This window comes from Calonectris borealis, chromosome 5, assembly GCF_964195595.1.
Source record: "Calonectris borealis chromosome 5, bCalBor7.hap1.2, whole genome shotgun sequence".
Taxonomy (NCBI): domain Eukaryota; kingdom Metazoa; phylum Chordata; class Aves; order Procellariiformes; family Procellariidae; genus Calonectris; species Calonectris borealis.
This window is the reverse complement of record NC_134316.1, coordinates 38,682,598-38,702,582: the sequence shown is the minus strand read 5'-3', so window position 1 is coordinate 38,702,582 and position 19,985 is coordinate 38,682,598. Positions and strand designations below refer to the sequence as shown.

Here is a 19,985-nt window from a genome sequence, read left to right as displayed (position 1 = left end):
CCCTTTCTTTTCTTTTTTTCTTTTTTTTTTTTCTTTCTCCCCCCCCCCCTCCTTTCCTCCCCCCGCCTTCCTCCCGAAAGTTTTCCTGGGCCTGCCCGCCCGGGTGATTCAGTCGCGGTGTCAATCACCCTGCCCTCCTCCTCCCCCTCCCCTTCCTCCCGCCGCCGGCTCCTCCTCCCGGGGCAAGTCCGAAACTTTATAAGTTGAGCTTTCCCCCAGCCCGCTGGAAGCGGCGAGCGGGCGCGGCGGCCGGTGGCGGCATCAGCAGCAGCGGCGGCGGCGGGGGGAGGCTGCGAGCCGGGGCGCTGGAGGCTGTGCCTCACCCACGCCGTGACTCCTCGTGTCCGTGTGCCGCTGCCCCACCCGCTTCCCCCCTCGCTCGCCGAAGATGTCCACAGCCCTGGTGTCGCCCACTATCTTCGACCTGAGCGAAGTTTTATGCAAGGTAAGGGCGCCGTCGGGGGCTGCTCTCCCGGCCCCGGGGCTCTTCAGCTTCTTCGGGGCTCGCGTTTGGGGTTCCTCCCCGCCCTCCCCCACCCCGTTTTCTGGTCGGGAGCAAGTTCGGCGCCGGGGCCGGAGGGCGCGGGGTGGGGGCCGAGCGCGGCCGCACCGTCCCGTCCCGGGGCGCGGGGTCCCTCGCCGCCGCCCGCACTTCCCGCCGCGGCCGCTCCGGAGGAGGGGGGGGCGGGGGCCAGCACCCCGCGCTCCCGGCGGGCTGAGCCGCGCGGCGCCGGGCGGGGGGGCCGGATCCTTCCCCTGCCCCGGGGCCGCCGCGCTGCAACACGCCCGGGCGCGGCGCGGCGGGCGGCGGCGCCGCCGCCGCGGGGCCGGGCGGGCTGGCTCCCTCCCCGCGGGGCTCGGTCGCCCCTCGCCCAGCCCCGCTGGAGGGGGAAGCGGGGCGGCGGGGGCTGGGCGGGAGCCGCCGCCGCGCGGCGGGGGGAGCGGTAGGACGGGCGCCAGCGCTGTGCGCTGCCCTTCCCGCTCGCCGCCGTCCCCCGGGGGGCTTTCCCAGAAGAGAGCTCCGGCCTCCGAGTTTTTTTGGATGCAGCCACCGGCTCCCCCGCGTCTGGCGCTCGGCTCGCTTCCTTACTGCCCTCCGCGCGGGCTGGGCGGGGGGGCGGCCGGGGCGGCCGGGGGCTCCCGGGTGGAGCAGCGAAAGTGGCTGAAGCAGACGTCGCTGCGGAGGGGGGGCCCGTCGGGGCAAGGCGGCCGCCGCTCCCCGGGCCGCCCCGCTCGCTGCCCGGCGGCGGGAGCCGGCGGGGCGCCGCGCCGCGCCGCGGGAGGCTGCCGGGGCTGCGCGGGGACGCCGGAGCAGGCGGTGGCAGTGACCGGCCCTTGCTTTCTCCCCGCAGAGCAACAAGATGTTGAATTACAGCCCCTCGGGTGTCAGCGGGTGCCTGCTGGACAGGAAGGCGGTGGGCACCCCGGCCGGCGGGGGTTTCCCTAGGAGGCACTCTGTCACCCTGCCCAACTCCAAGTTTCACCAGAACCAGCTCCTCAGTAGCCTGAAAGGGGAGCCGGCTCCCATGCTGGGCCCCCGGGAAAGCCGCTTCCGGGACCGCTCCTTCTCCGAGGGCGGCGAGCGCCTGCTGCAGCAGAAGCAGCCCGGGGGACAGGTCAACTCCAGCCGCTACAAGACGGAGCTGTGCCGCCCCTTCGAGGAGAACGGCGCCTGCAAGTACGGCGACAAGTGCCAGTTCGCCCACGGCATCCACGAGCTGCGGAGCCTCACCCGCCATCCCAAGTACAAGACCGAGCTCTGCCGCACTTTCCACACCATCGGCTTCTGCCCCTACGGGCCGCGCTGCCACTTCATCCACAACGCGGAGGAGCGCCGTGCCGTGGCGGGGAGCCGGGAGCCCGCCGTCACCGACAGACCCCGCCTGCAGCACAGCTTCAGCTTCGCCGGCTTCCCCAGCACTGCTGCCAGCGGGCTGCTGGACAGCCCCACTTCCATCACCCCGCCGCCCATGCTGAGCGCCGACGACCTGCTGGGCTCCCCCACCTTGCCTGACTGCGCCAGCAACCCCTTCACCTTCTCCAGCCAGGAGCTGGTCAGTCTCTTCGCCCCCAGCATGGGGGTGCAGGTGCCCAGCGGGAGCTCCCCCACCACCTTCTTGTTCAGGCCCATGTCCGAGTCCCCCAACATGTTTGACTCGCCGCCCAGTCCTCAGGACTCCCTCTCTGACCAGGAGGGCTATCTGAGCAGCTCCAGCAGCAGCCACAGCGGCTCAGATTCCCCTATCCTGGACACCTCAAGACGTCTTCCCATCTTCAGCAGACTCTCCATCTCCGATGACTAATCTGGGGTTTCCTCTTGCTCCCCCCCACCTCTATTAAGCTGATGTTAAGCTGAACTCCCCCACCCTGTCCCCAGTAGTCCGAGCTGGATGTTAACATGTCCACCTGCCTGCTGTAGACCCACTGGCTTAAACCTTAAGTGCCAAATTACGATGAAAAGCAATAACGTTTACAAAATTAGTGCCTTTAACACTTTCACTGTGACTGTATTACCTCTCCAGCTGCAGAGGGCACCAGCAGCTCTGTGCACTTCCAGATGTGCAGGAAATGTCCGGATCCAGCTCCCTCCACTGGCCATGTACTGCATCGCCCTCTCCCAGTCCCTTCCTGACTGGCCAGTTTCCGCTAGGCTGCAGGCATGTGGGCAAGCGTTAACATCCAGTCCTCTTTCTCCCCTCCCCTTAAAGACTAATCTTGCCTGGATCCGCTCAGGTCTGCGGGAAGAAAAGCTGAGAATGGACAAAGATTGTAACATGAGTGGGACTTTGACTGGGAGGAAGAAAACAAAACAAAAAAAAGAAAACAAAAACCAGATGGACTATGAGAGACTTGATTTTGGTGCTAAAAGTTCCCCGTGTATTCATGTGACATCTTAAAACAAATAAAGAAATAGAGGGGGTGGGGCCGACAGAAGTCATTCCACACACACACAAGTTCGTGTAAACAAAGTTCCAGTAGACATAGCTTTAATGGTTTTGCTCTAGAGTACTTTAGATCTATCTTAGAGCACTCACGCCAAGCTTTTTATTATTTTTTTTCTGGGTTTTTAATTTTGTATAACTTTTCAGAAATTGGAGAGCAAATTTTGCTTGTCACTGCACAACAATATAAAAAAGCTTATTTAACTTATCAAAACGTATTTATTGCCGAAACCTATGCTTTTTTTGTTAATTTTGTTCATATTTATCGGGATGATGAATCCATAGAATATATTCTTTTATGTTTAAATTATGATCTTCCATATTAATCTTAAGATTGTGAAGTGTCTTTTTTCCTTTTTTCCCCACAGTTTAATATATTATACTACAATGACATTTTTTGTAACTTTACACTTTTTTTGGTTATTTTATTTTAAAAAATGAAAAATTAATTTAAAAAAAAATGCAAAAACTGTGTTTGGATTATTTATTTTAGAATTCCTCCCCCTTTTTTTTGTGTTGGACTGCAAATTGAGTTAATGTGCTTCTTTGCCTTTCCTCTTCTCCTCCTCTTCCCCTTCCCTGGGTCTTGCCTACCTGGGCTTTAGAATGTACATACCTGAGCTCTATTGTGAGACAGCGTGGAAGGAAGTCCTTTTTCTTCCTCTTTTTGTATAGATTCTTCAAGGAGAAAAGCCTTGGGCTCAAAGTGCCTATCTGAAGACATTCCAAATACAGTTTGTCTTTGCGTTTCTGTATTCCAAGTTTGGAGTTTTCCTTGCTGAGGTGAACGGGACTGGCACAAAGAGAATAATGAATGTAATTTTTTTTTTCCCCTGTTACTGTTCACTACATTGCTTTTTCTTCCTCTTTGTGTGAGTTTATTTAAAAGAGAATCTCTTTTGTAACGACTGTTTGCAGTTTAAATCAATAAACCCCAAGTTTTTTCAAGAAACTGACAGTGGAGCTGGTTTTACTTGCAAAAATCGAGGGTCTGGTTTTAGACAACCGCTCAAATGCAGATGCTTCCCTCCTCTTGACCCTTGAGGTGCCCACGGTGTGCTCAGGCATCCCTCCATCATTCCTCACTGAGTCAATGGGTCAGCCCTGCAGGCGTGTAGGTGCACAGATCAATGGCAGCAAATACCTGATGTGACCTACCCTGGTGGCCTCTAACCCTCTCTGTCTCTTGCGGAGTCCTCCTCCCATCTTGAGTCGCTCGGTCTGTTCCTGCAAACTTCTTTCTGAGTAGCTTAAACCTTGGATTGGCTTTTGTTCCTCCTGTGGCCTGTGTTCCTGCACAGCTCCTTCCCTCTCAAGGAGAGCCTATGCGTGTTTTGAGTGAGGTTGAAGTGGCAGAGATTTCCCAGGTCTCAGGCCTGGCTTGTTAGTGGTACCGGTCCGCTTTGGCAGAGCGGCCGTTCGGTGTTTTGCGTGGGAGAGCAACGTGGACCCCCAGCAAAGTCTTGGGTGTACGCACAGATCACCCTGCTATCGCATTCAAGACCTCATACACCTTGAAGCATCAGCAATCCCAGAAACTTCTGAAGCCAATGGTTTTGTTGAGGGACACTTCTTTGCCAGCACTGCTCATGGTGTAAGTCTTATATTTTCACCTTTGAGCTCTCCTCTGGAGCAAGCTTGGTGCTCTTCTTCATCTGAAACTGTTCCAGCTCTCTTCCAAATCGGGGGTGGAATATTGCTGCCGAACCACCTATCCTTTAGCTGTCTTGACATGCCTCAATGTTCAGGAGAGACATTTCCTAATTCATGTTGGAAGAGTTCCTGCCGAACAAAAGCTGCAGGATACCTCAAGGCTTACACCAACGTACCTTCCCTGCTGTTGGCTTTGTGCAACATGCTTTCTTGTGTGGTCTGGCAATAAAGGTGAGCTAAGTGGAGGAAAGATGGTGGAAGAGGAGTGTGGCTGGTAGAAGCTGGTTCCCATGACCAGTGCAAAAGCTGTATGGGGAGCTTTCTTGGCAGATGCTGACGTAACTAGCACGCGGTGCGGTCTGCGTGCTGATCCCTGAGAGAAGAGCCTCGGGCACAGCCCTCATACTGCTCAACGGCCTTCAGGTACCTTCTGCTGAACGCAGCCTTGCCCCTGGGCACAAAGGCGATGGGGCTTACATGAGAAATGGGCTTCTGCCTGGAAGACCCGTGCCTGGCTGCAGCAATGCACCCAGGCCTGCCTCCTTCCCCGCTGCTGGAAGCCGAGCCGTCAGCCCCTGAAGAGCAAGGCATATCTGATCTGGAGAGGATCCCAAGCCTATCGCAGGGCGTGCACGTGGAGCCTGAAACTGCTCGCTTCCTCTCTGGACTTTCTGTGTAGCTCTTCAAACAAATAGTCTTTGCCCAGTTAATAATTGATGAAGAAAATAGCTGTATTAGTTGCACAGTGCTATTGGTGTGACAAACAACGGGGAAGCTGTGCTAAAAGTAGGTCTTCGCTCACAGTACTTGTGTGCTTCCCTTGTCTGGGAAGCCAGCACTGGTTCTGGGAAGCCAGCACCATTTTTCTCCTGTGAGTTTATGAATGATAAATACTCTATCACTCAGTGTTTTGCTTTTTGAAACTAACCTTGAGCTAGGTCATGCAGGGGATAGAGAAGAGCAGAACAGGCAGCATCAGAAGTTTACTTTCTGTATAGTTTGAGAGAGAGAGAGAGAGAGAGCACGCATGCAAGAGCCTCCAGCCATGCAGGGATTTGCCTGATCTGATACCATTAGCATTCATTGTGGCTTGGGTATATGGCAGCAGCTAGTCCGGAGGGACTTCTCTTTCCTTGGATTTACCATGGATGAGTTGTCCATGCTGTTTCTCATAGGGTTAGCATCTGCGTCCCCTAGCAGTTTGCCATGGTTGCTAATAGCCTAGCAAGGCTCAGAAAGGTAAATAGCTTTCCCTGGCACGATGGTTTTGCGACACAGGTTCTCTGACTTGAGGGCTCCTCCATGCTCTGGCTCATTGATTTAGTGCACAGGACCTCTCAGAGTGGCCAGGAAGAAAGGGCTGTCCTGTGCACTGGCACAGTTGCTCCTGATGTGCCTGGTGTGCCTGCTGTGCCAAGGACAAGATACCTGTCGTCCCACGTAAGGTGGCATGGCAGAGTGTGCCTCGGTGCACTTTACAGGTTGCACGTACAGCTCTTACTGTGAGGCAGGAGGTGGCTCTTGCTGCTCCTCACATCCTTTTTGTTATAGTCATGGATGCTTGCTATGGGCTTCTTGTAAGAAGACTGGGTCCATGTCTGGGCTGCAGGCATTAGCTGTCACTTATTTTTTGGCTTCGAAGCCAGGTGACTCTAGTGCTATCTGCCTTCAGCATGTCTAGCTGTCTTTGGAAATTACAGCCAATGTATGGCTGGCTGTGCCAGTTGCCTTTAGTAAGGAGTAACGTGATGACTTTGATCTGCAGAGCTCCAGGTGGCTCAGATCCCACTCCGGTAGCTGCCTCCCTCCTTCCTAATTCCTACAACAGCTGTAAGTGTCCCAGCAACTGTACTGGCTACTCCCTTGCTGTGGGCTAGATGTGGCTTTTGTACCAAAACATCTTGAGTTCTGCAATCAGGGGCTGTAGAAACAGAGGCTGCCTCATTTCCCAAACTTCTCTGTAGGTGAGGGCTGCAAAGTCAAATAGGGTTTCTTCGTTGTTGTTGCCGTGGTTTTTAAAGGCAGTTGGGAACTTTACTACCTAGTTTTGGCCAACCTTTGTTTAGCATCACTTGTACGTAGGCATGGTGTGCCAGATTGCAAGTAACAAAAAATACCATTTAAAAAGAACCCTGAAATGCTCCAAGTTCCTGGTCCTGACAGAATTTGCCTCATCAGCATAGTCATGAAATTGGGAGGCAGGAAGGGGAAGAACTTGGAGAAGCGGAGAACAGTAGAAATACGCCTGGAGGACTGTTGCAAGCTGGCTCGAATTTTCAGTCTGTTCGGTTCCTGCGCAGGGAGGGCAATGGTCTGCGAGGGGGACTTGGAGCTGCTGTTGCAAATGATGTAGGGAAGGCCGGGGGGGGAGGTGGCGGTGGGGCAGGAAATGGTGGGGTCACCGTTAGAGATGGGGAGCAAAGCAAGAGCTAGAGATGAAGTCCACACAGCATGGGGATAGCAAGGGTGAGAGAGAAGCCATGCTGTCTCGAGTCTGAAGACTTCTTAACTAATGGTCTTTGGATGCATTGAAGGCTACTGAACTGGGTCTCTCCAGTGGGGCTCAGGAGCAGCGGCATTGAGGGGAAGGTCTGGATAATGTAGCCTGCTGGATACTATCTGATGACTATGCCCAAGGATATGAATGAGTATTAAGATGCAGTAATACATGCGAAAACCACAGCATGCCCTTTACACTTGCTAATTGCTGCAATTTGTGTGGCCTGCGTTGGGGAAAGCTAGCATGTGCCTGAGTCTGGAGAAAGAGGCTTTGGGAGAAGGTGCAGCGGTCGGTGTGTGAGCAAAGAAGCCCCTGGCTCCAGTGCTGGAGGTGTTGCGGGGGCTGGAGGCTGCAGACGTGTCCAGGGGCAGCACTGACACAAAAGCACAGCCCCAATACCTGCCTGGGAGGGAGAGGGGGGCTTGTGCTTGAGGGAGGCTCCTCACGCCCTACGTAGGACCAGGCAAACGTCAAGGCGTGTGGTCTTGTACCCCGCAGTGGGGCTGGCGAGGCAGTTCTGCTGCGGGGAGGTGGTGTGATGAGTGACCAGGCACTCTGGTGACAGGCAAAAGCGTGGTGAGTGAAGTGAAAATGGGCAAAAAAAATTGAGTGAAGAATGGTGCCTTCCTTACCTGGGCCCCACAAAAGAGGGGTCAGGAGGAGCCCGTAGCAGAAGCAATTTGGGGGGTATGAACCAGCCAGGAACAGGAGGAAAACAGCAAAACTAGCGTTGCCAAGGAGCTCAGCTGGGAAGAAGGGGTGACACCCATCGCAGAGGGTCTCTCTGGGGCTGGGAGGGGCGGCGAGACTGGCTCGGCGGGGACGCTGCAAGCGTCTGCCGGGAACTCGTGGAACAGCCCTTGCGCTCGAGGCCGAGTTCAGCCCAAAACGTTAGAAGATGATTCTGCCTGGTGATGTAAAATGTCCTTTGTTTGGAGACTCTCTGGCCCCTTAAGCAACGCCTGTTCCTCACAAAGCCGATGCTTATTCCCTAGAATACTTCCAGCAAAAAGAAAAAAAAAAAAAATAGTTCCTCTAAGACACCCTAAACCAATACCTGCTGTGACTAAGCCCTGTGGGCAGCTCCGCAGCTGATTTATATCCTCCCCCTCCAAACTGAAGGGGTTAGAGTGGAAACAGACGCCGCGTTAAACATAGCCGAGGGCAGGGAGCAAGACAGCTCGGCAGTGAGGCGGGAGGAAGCGGGGCTGCGGGGCGGCTGCTGCCAGGCGTGACGCCGGTTCGGGTTTCCTCGTAGGCAGAACAGAGCTGCTTTTGGCTGGTGCAGCTTTATGGGCTCGCCTGGGTTTATTATACTGCAAATGTTTTGAATTCCACATCTTAATTTCCAGAGAGACTTTGCTTAACTTTTGCTGCTTTTTTTTCCCCGGTTTTGATTTTTTTTTTTTTACTACCACTGCCTTAACCTCTTCTTTTTGACCGGGTTTTGGTCAAAGCTGCCGTTTTCTGAGCAAACAGAGGACTGGAGTTCTCCCTGCCTGGGCTCCAGCTGCAAATTAATCTCTTTTCATAGTTTCATTTTGTGTCCGCCCACTATCCCCACCACATTAACTTAGTCAACACATGGAAGTGAAATTTTTCCATGCAGGATCCTGCGGGTTGTAAGGCTGTGTGGAGCACGTGACTGCCAGCTCCAGAGTTTTCTTGCACCTCTGGGTGGAAGGAAGTTCCCTCATCCCCCACATATGTGAGCGGTAGTCGGTGTGATGTGAAAAGTTTTAACAACTGGAGTCAGTGGAAACATTTCAGGGTTCAGCATTTCTCTGTGTATTTAAAGTCCTACCGCACCGGCTGGGCGCAGGCAAAGCCATAGGTATGGTATGTTTGCCGTACCTCCGGTGCTACCGGACCACCAGTCCGCAAATGAGCCAGTCGGGCGTTTTTCAGTGGAGTCGTTCTGTCTCTGCGGGGTTTATCTCCCTCCCAGCGAGGACAGAAAGTGCAAGCGATGACGGTGCTGACAAAGACGGATGGAGTCTGCTTGGCCTATGTAGTAGATGCACTTTGTACTTCTAACATGGTGTCTCTCACGCGTGGGCCTGGGAGGACTTCACAGGTATTTCGGGCACTTGGCAAATATAACTGTACCTATGCCACAGGTTTTAAGACCCCGTTAGATACACAACTGCTGAAGGGGGTTGTCTGGCAGTGGCACAGTATCAGAGAAAGAGCTGCAAAAATAATTTAGGACTCCTGATACTTTTTCTCCTGTCTTAGTCTCCAGGCAACAGCAAATATTTCTCCTGAATGCTCTGGATGAGCAGATGCCAACGTTGATTCACAGGAAAAGGATGTAGCCACGCAAGCCATAGAAATGTTGTTTGGGATGGTAGCCACGGCCCCTAAGGAGACATTAAGCAATATGGAACAAACGCCAATGAAGTTATTTCTTGAAGCTCTTGCTGTGTTTGCTATAAAGAGATTTCTTGAGCAGTCTTATGTGGGAGCCATCGTGATTTACCTTGATTACAGCTACAGGAAGAGAATATACTGTGTTTCACAGCTCTGGAGATGCTACAAGGGCTTTTGGGCACTAGCAAAGTCCTGGTTTATTAAGAAGTTACAAGAAATGAGGAAAGGTTTTGTCCAAGGCCAACACCAGAGTGTAAAAGGTGCACTTTTGCTTGGAAAAGGGACAGCGCTGAAAATGTGCAAAGAGGCTCCCTGTTTATTTTCTCTCGGCCTCAGATCTTCTGTGCTGTGCTTGCTTACAAATAATCCCATTTTCCCCATGATTAGACTTACAAATTCATGGGATTGAAAAGCCGAAATTCACCCCCTCTTGAGGGTGCCCAGCCAAAAGAGCTAGGGGAGCTGCAGAAAACCATTTTTGTCTAAGTTTAGGTAATGTGGCTTTGGATTCACAGAATCTGCTGACCAAGGTATTTTCCTTCTTCCGGCACTTTTCTGACCAGAAAAACACTTTCAATGTGGATGAAAACAGAACTGGAGATGTTTTCAAAACATTTGAAAGTTTGTTTCAAAAGCCCGCAGTTTGTAAGAACTCGAGGGCAGGCAGCTGGGGGAGGCCGGCGGTCTCGTGGGGGAGGCCGGAGACAGGCGGCCCGTGGGGTTATCAGTCTGTCGTCCAGGTTGGCAGGGCTTCCAGTGAGTCAGCCAGTCCTTCACTCTTAACTATGACAGGGCTGATCTCATTATCCCCAAACCACTTCTCAGGCGCAGAGAGTTGTCTAGCGATAGCCTTGACCGTCTCCAGTGCCGACGCGTCCACGGCATTCCCTTGTCAGGGAGTTTAAATGCTCGGGCTATTTTAACCTCTCTATATGTAGCCTAATACTGAACCTGAATGTCTCCTACAGAGGTTTGTGGCCATTAACTTCGTGTCCCATCCCCTCCAGTTAACGAGACTGGAGCCCAACTTCCCGGTGAAGTCCCTGCAGACGGTACCTGTGGTTTCACCTTTCAGCTTTCCCCAGCCTGTTCCCAGGGGATCTGCTTCTCCAAACCTTTCCATCCTCTCTTCCCATGCCTGCTCAAAAAGAGGATGTCCTAAACCCACTCTGGACTTTCATTTTCAGCCTGGTTCTGCTCTCACTGATGCTGTCCTGCCTCTGGCTCTCGTGGAGGCAAATTCAACCTTCCTGGCCTGGTCTGTGATGAGGACAGGAGAAAAGCGCTATATCAAATTATATCGGTTCTGTTAGGAATACAGTGGGATACAGAGTTCGACCTCTTGTCACAGCATTGTGCTGCCAACCAGGGCCCTGCCCCATTACTGTGGGGCGTCCTGGCCCCCCCTCACACAGCCTGACGGTGGTGGGTGCCTGGTTCTTGGACTTTGTCCCCTCTGGGTTGCATGTACGCATGCATGCATAATATCTAGCTCTGATATTAGCACTGGGCTCCACAGCACCCAGGATCCTTGGGCGGTCGCCCCGCTGTCAGGCTGGGGCAGCCCGGGGCCCCCGCCAGCAGGCTCAGAGGAAGCCGTGCTCCTGCCCTTCGGTTTTCCTTCCTGAAGGAGAGACGCTCATCCCTGTCCCCGGAGAACATAAGCTTTGAAACATGAGTTGATTTGTTTCCACTTATCATTATCTTGGTGTACATAGATTTACAGTGCTTAACAGTGGTCATAAAATTATCCGGCCTTAAAAAAATTCAGCTGTAGAGTTTGGCCCTGTGACCTCCCTGATCAGCTCATTTCCAACGGGCAAACATGCAGTGGGAAAAGAAACAGTCCCTTCTCGTTCGTCACAAATGTTCATCTCCCTTTTCTATCAGCAGCCAGCTTCCCTGGTTTCCTAGTGTTGGTCAGTATAGAAAAGTACAGCAGCCCTTTCAGCGTGTGCTGCTTCACCGTTCTGAATAACTCAGTTAAGTTATTTAAATCAACTAAATCACCCACCGTCCCTCACCAGTGGCCACCACGTCACTAATATTTTAGAGTCAAGTTCTGCCCTGAAAAGGAGGCTCCTTGACAAAGCAGCGATGATCCTCTTTCAGGGATGTTGGATCACCTCTGGGTGTCCTGCAAGTAAAATATTTTTTCTAACATCTATCTCATCTGGAAGCTGAAAGGCAGGCTGGCTGGTTTTATGCATCGCTTTTAGGCTGTGTTAGGATTTCAGCAATGAGAATCTGGTTTCCAATTGTGGTAAAGAAAGAGGACAGATTAGATGCCTAATGTATCCAATGAAAAAACTCAGTAAAATCTTATTTTAGTTGCTAAAAATAGAACCTATGAATCTAAATACCCATAAGGAGTAGGTGAGCTGGACAACCAGCATTATCAGAGAGACACTTTTCCAGCAATGGTACTTGCACTTTATTTCTGTCAGTGAGTTGGACGGGACGGTACAGATTCTTGGGTCCTTCTTCCTCCTGGCTCCAGGAGGGAAGGGTAACCTGTAACGCTGTTTCCTATCATGTCACTGGTTTATTGTCCATAAAAAACTTCGCCCTTTGGGTCATGCTATTTATTTCCTCCAACAACCTTTATAAGAGGCCTTATCAAAATTGGTGTAAAAAGATGGTTGACCCACAGCATGCTTATTAGGTCACCTTTATCTGCTCTTCCACTATTTTTTTCTTACTCAGTGTATGACTGTGTCATCACAAGCAACATGATTAGCAATCAAAACCACTTGGGCTGATAAGACCGTTACCCTGTGTCCCACAAGCAATTGAGCACCCCAGGAAAGTGAGTGGAGGCAGGCATGAGGCGTAGGTGGGCGAAGTCAGAGGGCGTCAGACGGAGTTTTTGGTTCAGCTCAGATACAAAGTGCACTCGATGCTTTCTCTGTAGCACTGCGGGCAACAGGGAACGTGAGATGGGCTTCAAAAGGTGCGACAGGCAGCAACCTGTCTCGAGTGGGTTTGAGCCCTGGAGCGGGCAGAAGAGGGCTGGGCGCAGCCGCTGCATGGGGCCGGCCCTCGGCGGGAGGCTGCTGGCTTCACGTGGGAGAGAAAAGGCCCTTTGCCCCCGCCACCCTCACCGCTGGCTCCGGCAGAGGAGAGCAGGCAGCCCGCCGTGGCCACCCTGCCACCGAGGGAGCTCTGGAAGCGGAGGTGGCGGGGGGCAGCTGGCGCAGGGCGAACGCTGCCCGTTCGCCGAGGCTAGCCTAAGCAGCACGTGGCAGGAACGGGCTGCGGGCAAACGAGGATCAGATGCTCGTTTTGCATCATAGTTGTGCTTCCTCCTCCTGCCTGCAGCCCTGCTCTCCACCCACCGTGCTCAGCACCCACTCCCTGAGCCGAGGGCTGTAACACGTGGCTCACTGTCTGGGGGCACCTCTGCCTGCACCCTCCTCCGGGGAGAGACGGAGCAGCGAGATGGGTGCTCTCTCTCCCTCTGGCTAGACCAAAGGATTTAAATTTCCCCCAACGTGTAGACAAGCCACTTGTCTCCTGGCCCTGTAGGTCGCCAGCTCTACTGAGAGTCAGAGACTGGCAGGACCAGGTCAGGAGACAAGCTGGAAGCCCACCAAGCTCCTTCAGCCTGCTGAAACGAGGAGCTCTGCTCCTGCGAAGTGCCCTCCTCCGGCTTTGCCTCCCTTGTCCTTTGCAGGGCTAGGACCTCATATCCTTCATGTGCTAAAAAGCTTGCAATGAGTTACTTTCTAAAAGGCCTGAAGAAGTTCAAAGGGTATGCTGAGTTCATCTCCTTTGGGGGATGGAAAAACCCAACGCCCTTGCACTGCTGTAAGCACCGTCCTACCCGGCCTCCTCCTCGCTGCTGAGGCCGCGGGCTTGTGTGGCTCCCACAGACAGCACAGATCATGCCTTTGCCAGGTCAGGATTTTGCTGCCACATTAACACACAGGCACTCTACTTCCCCACTGGGTCCTAGAGGATTTATTTAGGTAGGGAAACGGGCTCTTTCCTCATTAAAAAGTGGTAGACAGCGGGGTTCAAGATGATAACTTGTATAATTAGGATTTTGAAAAAGTACATTATTCCCCTTTTTCCGGTACATAGAGATTAACTGTGAAAAGGCCAGAGCTGGAAGAAGTGTGGATTACTTCAATTTTTGCACATCTGTTCTGTGTGGTCCCACTGGTGGGATTAGGGCTGCCATGACTCTTTTCCACGGCTGGCAATGAGGGCTGACCGGGGATCCAGCCTGTTCCCCTGCTCCATCCAAGTAATGGAAATAGAGAAAGTAAACAAGAAACATGAATGCTAAAAAAGTAAAATCCAGTCCAGCTCCAGGTAAAGGCAATGTACAAACTCCTTCTCACCGCTCTCTGACACACAGAACTGGTCCTGAACTGTTATCATTTGGTCTGTAGTAAAACGAATCATAATATTCAATATAAAGTAAACCAGGAAGAGAGGAAGAAACCGCAATTCTGGACTGAGCATCTGAGCAGCGAGGAAACAAGTGCTGGCGGGGGCTGCAGCCTTCAAATCCACCAAGGGCCCCTAGCTCGCAGGCTGTGCTCCATTTTGGGTGCTTCCCAAGTGCAGTGGGGGAGTGCTAGGTGAGGGACCGTGAAAAAACCTGCTCCAGAAACTGACTGTACTTTGTCCGGTTCTGAAGAGCTGTTTTGGGTCCTGCTTTTACCCGCTTTGTAAAAGGTTAAATAAAATCATTTAAAAAAAAAAAAAAAAAAAGAGAGTGAAATTGAGATCAGGAAAAGAAATAAAAGGTCCCAAACAAACATGTTTTTGATAGAGGAACTGGATTTTTGAACCCTGGCGCTGTTTGGCCTTTCGGGTTGTCAGCAATCTGTTGCACGCTGAGCACAGAGGACAGCGTGGTAGAAATACCTGTGAAGCAGCGAGAGCCTTATCAAGGCACTGTACCAGGAAATACACCGCTTTCTGGGCTCCTTCATGCACGATACTATGGTTAAACCCAACAGCATGCCTCATCATAACATGTGCCTTATCAGCCTCACTATCTGATGACAACAGCAGCCCTCAGGAGACCAGACTGACATAATCCAAAACCTCAGCAGTTGAGAGCAAAGGCTGAAGTATGTAGCTAGGCTACAAGCTGTGCTTGACTCTGTTGATCTGTTTGTACTGAGCTTGCAGGCACTTTGCTAGAGGAAGAGGAATATAAAAATCAAGCCCAAACAACTTTTTCAGAATGTTTCTCACAGGCTATCATGCTATTTAGCAAACGAATGCAGCAAGCAGAGGAGGTTTTTGTCCTCAGCAAGTGGAAAAAGTCTGCTCCACAGCTTTCTGCAGCTTTGGGGGGGGGGGAAAAGCCCAAACCAAAACATTGTCACTGCCTGGAAGAGAGAAATGGTGCTGCTGGTGATTTGGTACGGAGTCGCATTCCCAGCTGACCCAGATATAGTTGTATGTGAGGTTTGGGTTCATCTGTATCAGAGACAGGGGCCAGCTGTTGATCCAGCTGGAGCTCTGAATCTCCAGTTCCTAAGCTTGGGGACGGCTGGTTCACAGTCACATTGCCAGTCTCCTTGTTTGGTTACTGCCGGTTCACCATGGCGAAGCATGCTGGCTCTGGCCTGCTTTCTGTCATTTAAGATGAGGGGAATTTCTGCAGTCACAAAAATAAGAAACAGAAAATAGAGCAGGCTTTTCTTGTGTAATATTCACCAGACTGCTCTGGTTTTAATTTGCTCTCCCTGTCCTGGGTTCTTCAAAACACCTTCTCTCATTTACGTCAGCATAGATTTACCACACCCCACTTATTTCAGACCTGGATAGCACCATGGAAAAAGATTACCAGCCTTCTGGAGCTGCCGCTTTATGTCTTGGACAAAAGACGATCCTATGGGGCCATATTCATTTGGGAACTGCCTTTGTATTTGTACAGCACCTAGCACAAGTGAGCCTACTCCTGCTTGGAGTTTGCTGTACTACAGAACTGTTCTTAAAAAAACCCTGCTTTTAGTGTTTGGGTTTTTTTTGTAACTGCAATGCAAGCTTTCAGAGGGAAATGAAGCCAGATTTAAATGCTGAATGCATGCATAGCAACAAGAGGAGAGCCATCCAGCACATGGATGCTAAGTGTCCTTTTACAGCCCCCATTCAGACCCAGCACCCACCTCCCCGGGGCGATGCATGGCATGGTGACCCCGGGCCGGGGGGAGCACGCCTTCCCCGCCTTCCCCACTCCGCATTGTGCTCTGGAGTATTTTGAGATGTCCGCATCTGCTGCATGGATTTGGGGAACTGGAGAGGGTGGGCTGTGGATGGGTGGCGGGAGTCGGAAGCTACCACGAAGGCCAAGCTCTCTGCTGATGCCACATCCCCTCTCCCTGCAAGGGAAGGCGAGGTGGCACAGGGACTCTGGCCGCCGGGACCTGCACTGTACCCTTGGTCCTCTCTGTGTATCTGCCAGAACAAAGTGAATCCCCTGAGAGAAGAGCTGAAAAGACTGGTTCAAGCTGATGTGTCTGGTGGACGCTCGTTTGATATCCTCTCCCCTGGCGCAGATGCTCAGGACAGGCAGCGCAGGAGGCAGGAGCAGCGCTGTCTGACGAGCTGCGGGCAGGCCACCGCCTGGGAGCCGGTGGGAGCTGCCTGGCACAAGAGGCCTCCGCCTTCCAGGACAGTAATCGCGTCCTCGCCCCGTGCTCTCGCCGCACTCATAAACTGCTGGTTTCTTACCCTCCCATGACGCCTGCCTATCTCCAGCAGCGGTGGGGACAGTATGACTAACCAGCCAGATGACGAGTGTGAGCTACCTCAGCAATGCATAAAGGTTTTGTTGTTGTCACAGCACGCAGCATGCTGAGGGTACGTGCATGGGAATTACCTGGCATATGTCTGCTTTTTTCGTGTTCCTGAATACAAGTATAGCACATAAGTTACCTGAAGCTTATCAAAGATGTCTCCTAGCCCCCTCAAAAGGCAAAGCTGGAACTTCAAGGAAGAGATGCCCTGAATATTTGGTCCTTTAAACTGCCATAAATCTTTTCTGCTGCCAAAGGATTGAAAACTACCCCACAAAAGAAGAAAAAAGATAATTTTTTTTAACTGAGTCGGTGAAGTCTTGGCTCAAGGGAGGGGCTGGAAAAGAGGTCTGGTGGAAGTAAGACTTGCCCCTTCAGAGAGAGCGTTAGATAAATCCAGCTGTGTCGTGGGACTGTGGGAAGCCTCCCAGAACAAGTGTAGGGAGCTTAAAGTGTTTTTTGAGGCATACTGTTATTCTCTGTTTTGTTGAACGTATTTCTTGGTCTTTATGAACTTTAAGGAGCACTGAGAATGCAATGTGCCATAGGGGGAAGGCTTACAGAAAGACTTGATTAGAAGATGGAATAATTTTAAAATGTCTTCTCCTCTCTAATGCTCTCTAAAATATTCCTTCTCTGAAGCACACTTGGTTTTTCTCTGCCTGATGTATACATCCCTGACGCTTACCTGGCCCTGCTATATTATTCAGTTAGTGGTTTGGTTGATTTACTCTCATTATTACTAAAAATACTATTAAAAAAACCCTTTTAAAGAAATGACACAGCTGAAGGTGGTTGAGATAGGGGTTTGGTAAGAAATACAGGCGGAGTTTTTCAGGTTTAAAGAGAGTTTCTGGTCCTGCTTTCCTGAAGAGGAAGGGCCTTTGAATGGCTCTTGTGAAATATGCTGATGGTCTGAGCATCCACATCACCAACTCCCCATGACAATTGCCACCGATCGACCACTTGCTGGCTGTCTCCGCAGCAGCCAGGAATGGGTGAGTCACGGAAACCGAATTCCCCCTCACCCCGGCTGCCCCGCCAGGCCCTCCGAAGGAGCGGCATTGACAACAGAGGAGGAAAGTCAGCGCTGTGAAGCGTTGATCAAAGAAAGCTCTTCTGCTTCCATGGACGTCAAGGCAGCGTTTTTCATGAGTCTTACCTGAATAATGTTGTACTAGCAGAACAATCTCAAGTAGCGCTGGGCACATTATTTTGCGTAGTTAATTGATTCTGTGCTACTTCAGGCCAGCAAAAATGTATCGTGTTTGCAAATAGCTTTAGCAGAAAATGCTCAATACCATTGCCATGCTTAGGTGCAGCAGTATCTAAATGCTGGTTTTCATTGTGGAATGATTTTTTGAAATCGAGTTTGATTACATTTTAATCATTTCTAAATGAAACAACCCTCTTGGGGGAAAAAAAAGAAGAAAATAAACGAGAAAGAAATGAACAGATTAAGCACTGGGTGCTTTCCTGAATAGAGAATTACTATTTAGGGGGGAAAAAAGCAGGTTCCATTTGACGACGAAATTCAATTCTTTTTATTTGAGATCTGCCTGGAACATTAATCAAGTCTTCACACAGCTCTGCTACTGCAGCTCAGATATAAATACCAACAAATCCAAACAGGGAGGTAGTCAGAATTTCCCTTGAGACATTCTCAAGTGAAAAAAAAATACTGAAAAGTGTGAGTTTAAGAAGTTTAAAGGAATTTTTTTTTCGACACCAGTTGCATACTGGGAGAAAAAAGTGTGAGTCCTGCCGGCCCTTCCCCTTGAAAGGAGCCTTTCTGCTTTTGTTAGCCCTGCACGCAGGAGACGGTACGCTCGGCCGCAGCGCAGCCCTCCTGACGCAGGCGGCCCGGTGGCTGCGCGGGATCCGCGCAGGTGAGCCTCGGCCGCCCGCAGCACCTGCCTCCTTCCCTCCGCCGCCTCCTTCCCTCCGCCGCCTCCTTCCCTGCCCCCGCCATCCTTCCACGCGCACCAGGGATCGCCCTCCCCTCCGAGCTGCTCGCCAGGACGTCTCCCGCAAAATTTCCACGGCGCTCGGAGTCGCGGTGCAACGGGTGAGGTGGCTCCAACGACTGCGTGTAATGCTTCAGCGCTGGCGTTTGTCCTGGCTCTTGTGCCGTGACAGGATCCCGTGGTGCCAGGATCCAAAGTGCTGAGTTACTGCCGAGCTGCTGTCTGTGACTCAGCACCAATTAGAGGTTTTCAGCTCGCGTGCCTGTGATGTGAGGTTGCATCGATGCACTTAAATTAAACAAAGGGGCATAGAAATGAGAGCTGTAATAGGAATTGTACCTTGCGTCTGGCGGCAAAGCGGTAAACAGAGATTACTGGGAGCCCTCAGCAGATACCCCCACCTCATCTTGGTCTGCTCCTCACTCCCGCTTTTAAAATGGGGGGGGAAAATGTCATGGCCTCTGCCAGTTTTCCCTTGTGGGAAATGCATTCCTGACCCGCACACTGGAGATCATTTGAGCTGCAGGTGCTGGGAGAAGTGTCACCACGGCGGTGCCGTGCCTACGCCCGCCTGCAATGGGAGGGAATGGTGACACCTCGGTCATCGCCCCACTTCTCCCTGCGTCGGGGTTATGGGAGCTGTGCCGCTCCGTGCCCCGGGGCACAAAGAAGCCCAGCGCGCCTGGCAGAGGTGTCGCAGATGACTGGAGGCCACCCTGGGCGGTGGCAGCCCCCGGGACACCCCGAGCAGAGGCGGGAAGGGAGAGGGGCGTGCTGGGCCACCGGTCCCCACCAGCAGGCGGGAGGACGGCCTGGAGGAGCTGGTTGCGTCTGTCAGGGACGCTGCTCGTTGCGTCAGTGCCAGGTGGGGCCTGGCAGCGGGGTGCGGGACGCCCGCCTGCCGCAGCACGTCCCCTTCCCACCGGCTGCTCTCGCCACCCTTCCCTCAACGCCAGCCAGGCCGTCGGGAACGGGACGTCCTGGGCGTTTGTAACCACGCTTTCTCTCACCACTTATTTTGTTTCTCTACTGCAGCAGAGGCTTCAGTGCCGGGTGCGTTACGGCACTGCCGCGGACACCGTACCTTTCGGCAGCGTGAGCGGGCTGTGCTGCCTCAGCAGCCATGCACGCTCTGCCTTCCTTTTCCATGTCAAGCCGACGATATTTGGGAGGAAAGAGGGGCTTCTGCCCTGGACGGAGCCAAGGATGTACTGGGTTAGACAGACCAACAGGCCGTCTAATCTGGGAGTCCTCACCCACCACTGGCCAAGCCCGGGTGCTTCCTAAGAATGCTTTAAGCCTCCCTGGAGTTGTGCAATGTTATCCCATGGAGAGTGCTGGGAAAACAGTGACTTATCCTGGGATAAGGCACTCGCAAGGAAAAGTGATGCGAAAGTCTAGCGAATGATGCTCTGGGAACCTTTCTCGTGGAAAGGGCCGTGTGCTGCCACAGTTTTGCAACACTGCCCTTCGACGGGGCGTTATCCACGTTTCCCGAGCTGGCAGATTTAGACTGCTGCAATGCTCCTTCCTGAGGTCCCATCTTAAGCCCTCTCGGAGATGGCAGCTACTGCAGAAGCAGAGCAGCATGTTTGTTCAAGGGGTCATCTTCTTGAGAGCACATGATGCCCATATCCCTCCAGGACGTATTCTGATGGCTCATGGGTTCCTGGGTGCAGTTTTGGGTGTTGGTTGCTTCCTGTAAAAAACTGAATGGCCCACAAATGGCTTTAATGAGCATCTGACTCTCCCTCTCCATACTGTCACAGCAGCTCGCAGCAGG

General features: G+C 52.4%; 1 protein-coding gene across 1 annotated transcript; it reads left to right on the top strand.

Annotated features, from left to right (window-relative positions):
* The first annotated feature begins 203 nt into the window (after nt 1-203).
* On the top strand, nt 204-3,894 carry ZFP36L1 (ZFP36 ring finger protein like 1). Its single transcript, XM_075151904.1, has 2 exons — nt 204-445; nt 1,353-3,894. The coding sequence occupies exons 1-2, from the start codon at nt 389-391 to the stop codon at nt 2,301-2,303; spliced, it is 1,008 nt and encodes a 335-aa protein (XP_075008005.1). The 5' UTR covers nt 204-388; the 3' UTR covers nt 2,304-3,894.
* Nucleotides 3,895-19,985: the final 16,091 nt, after the last annotated feature.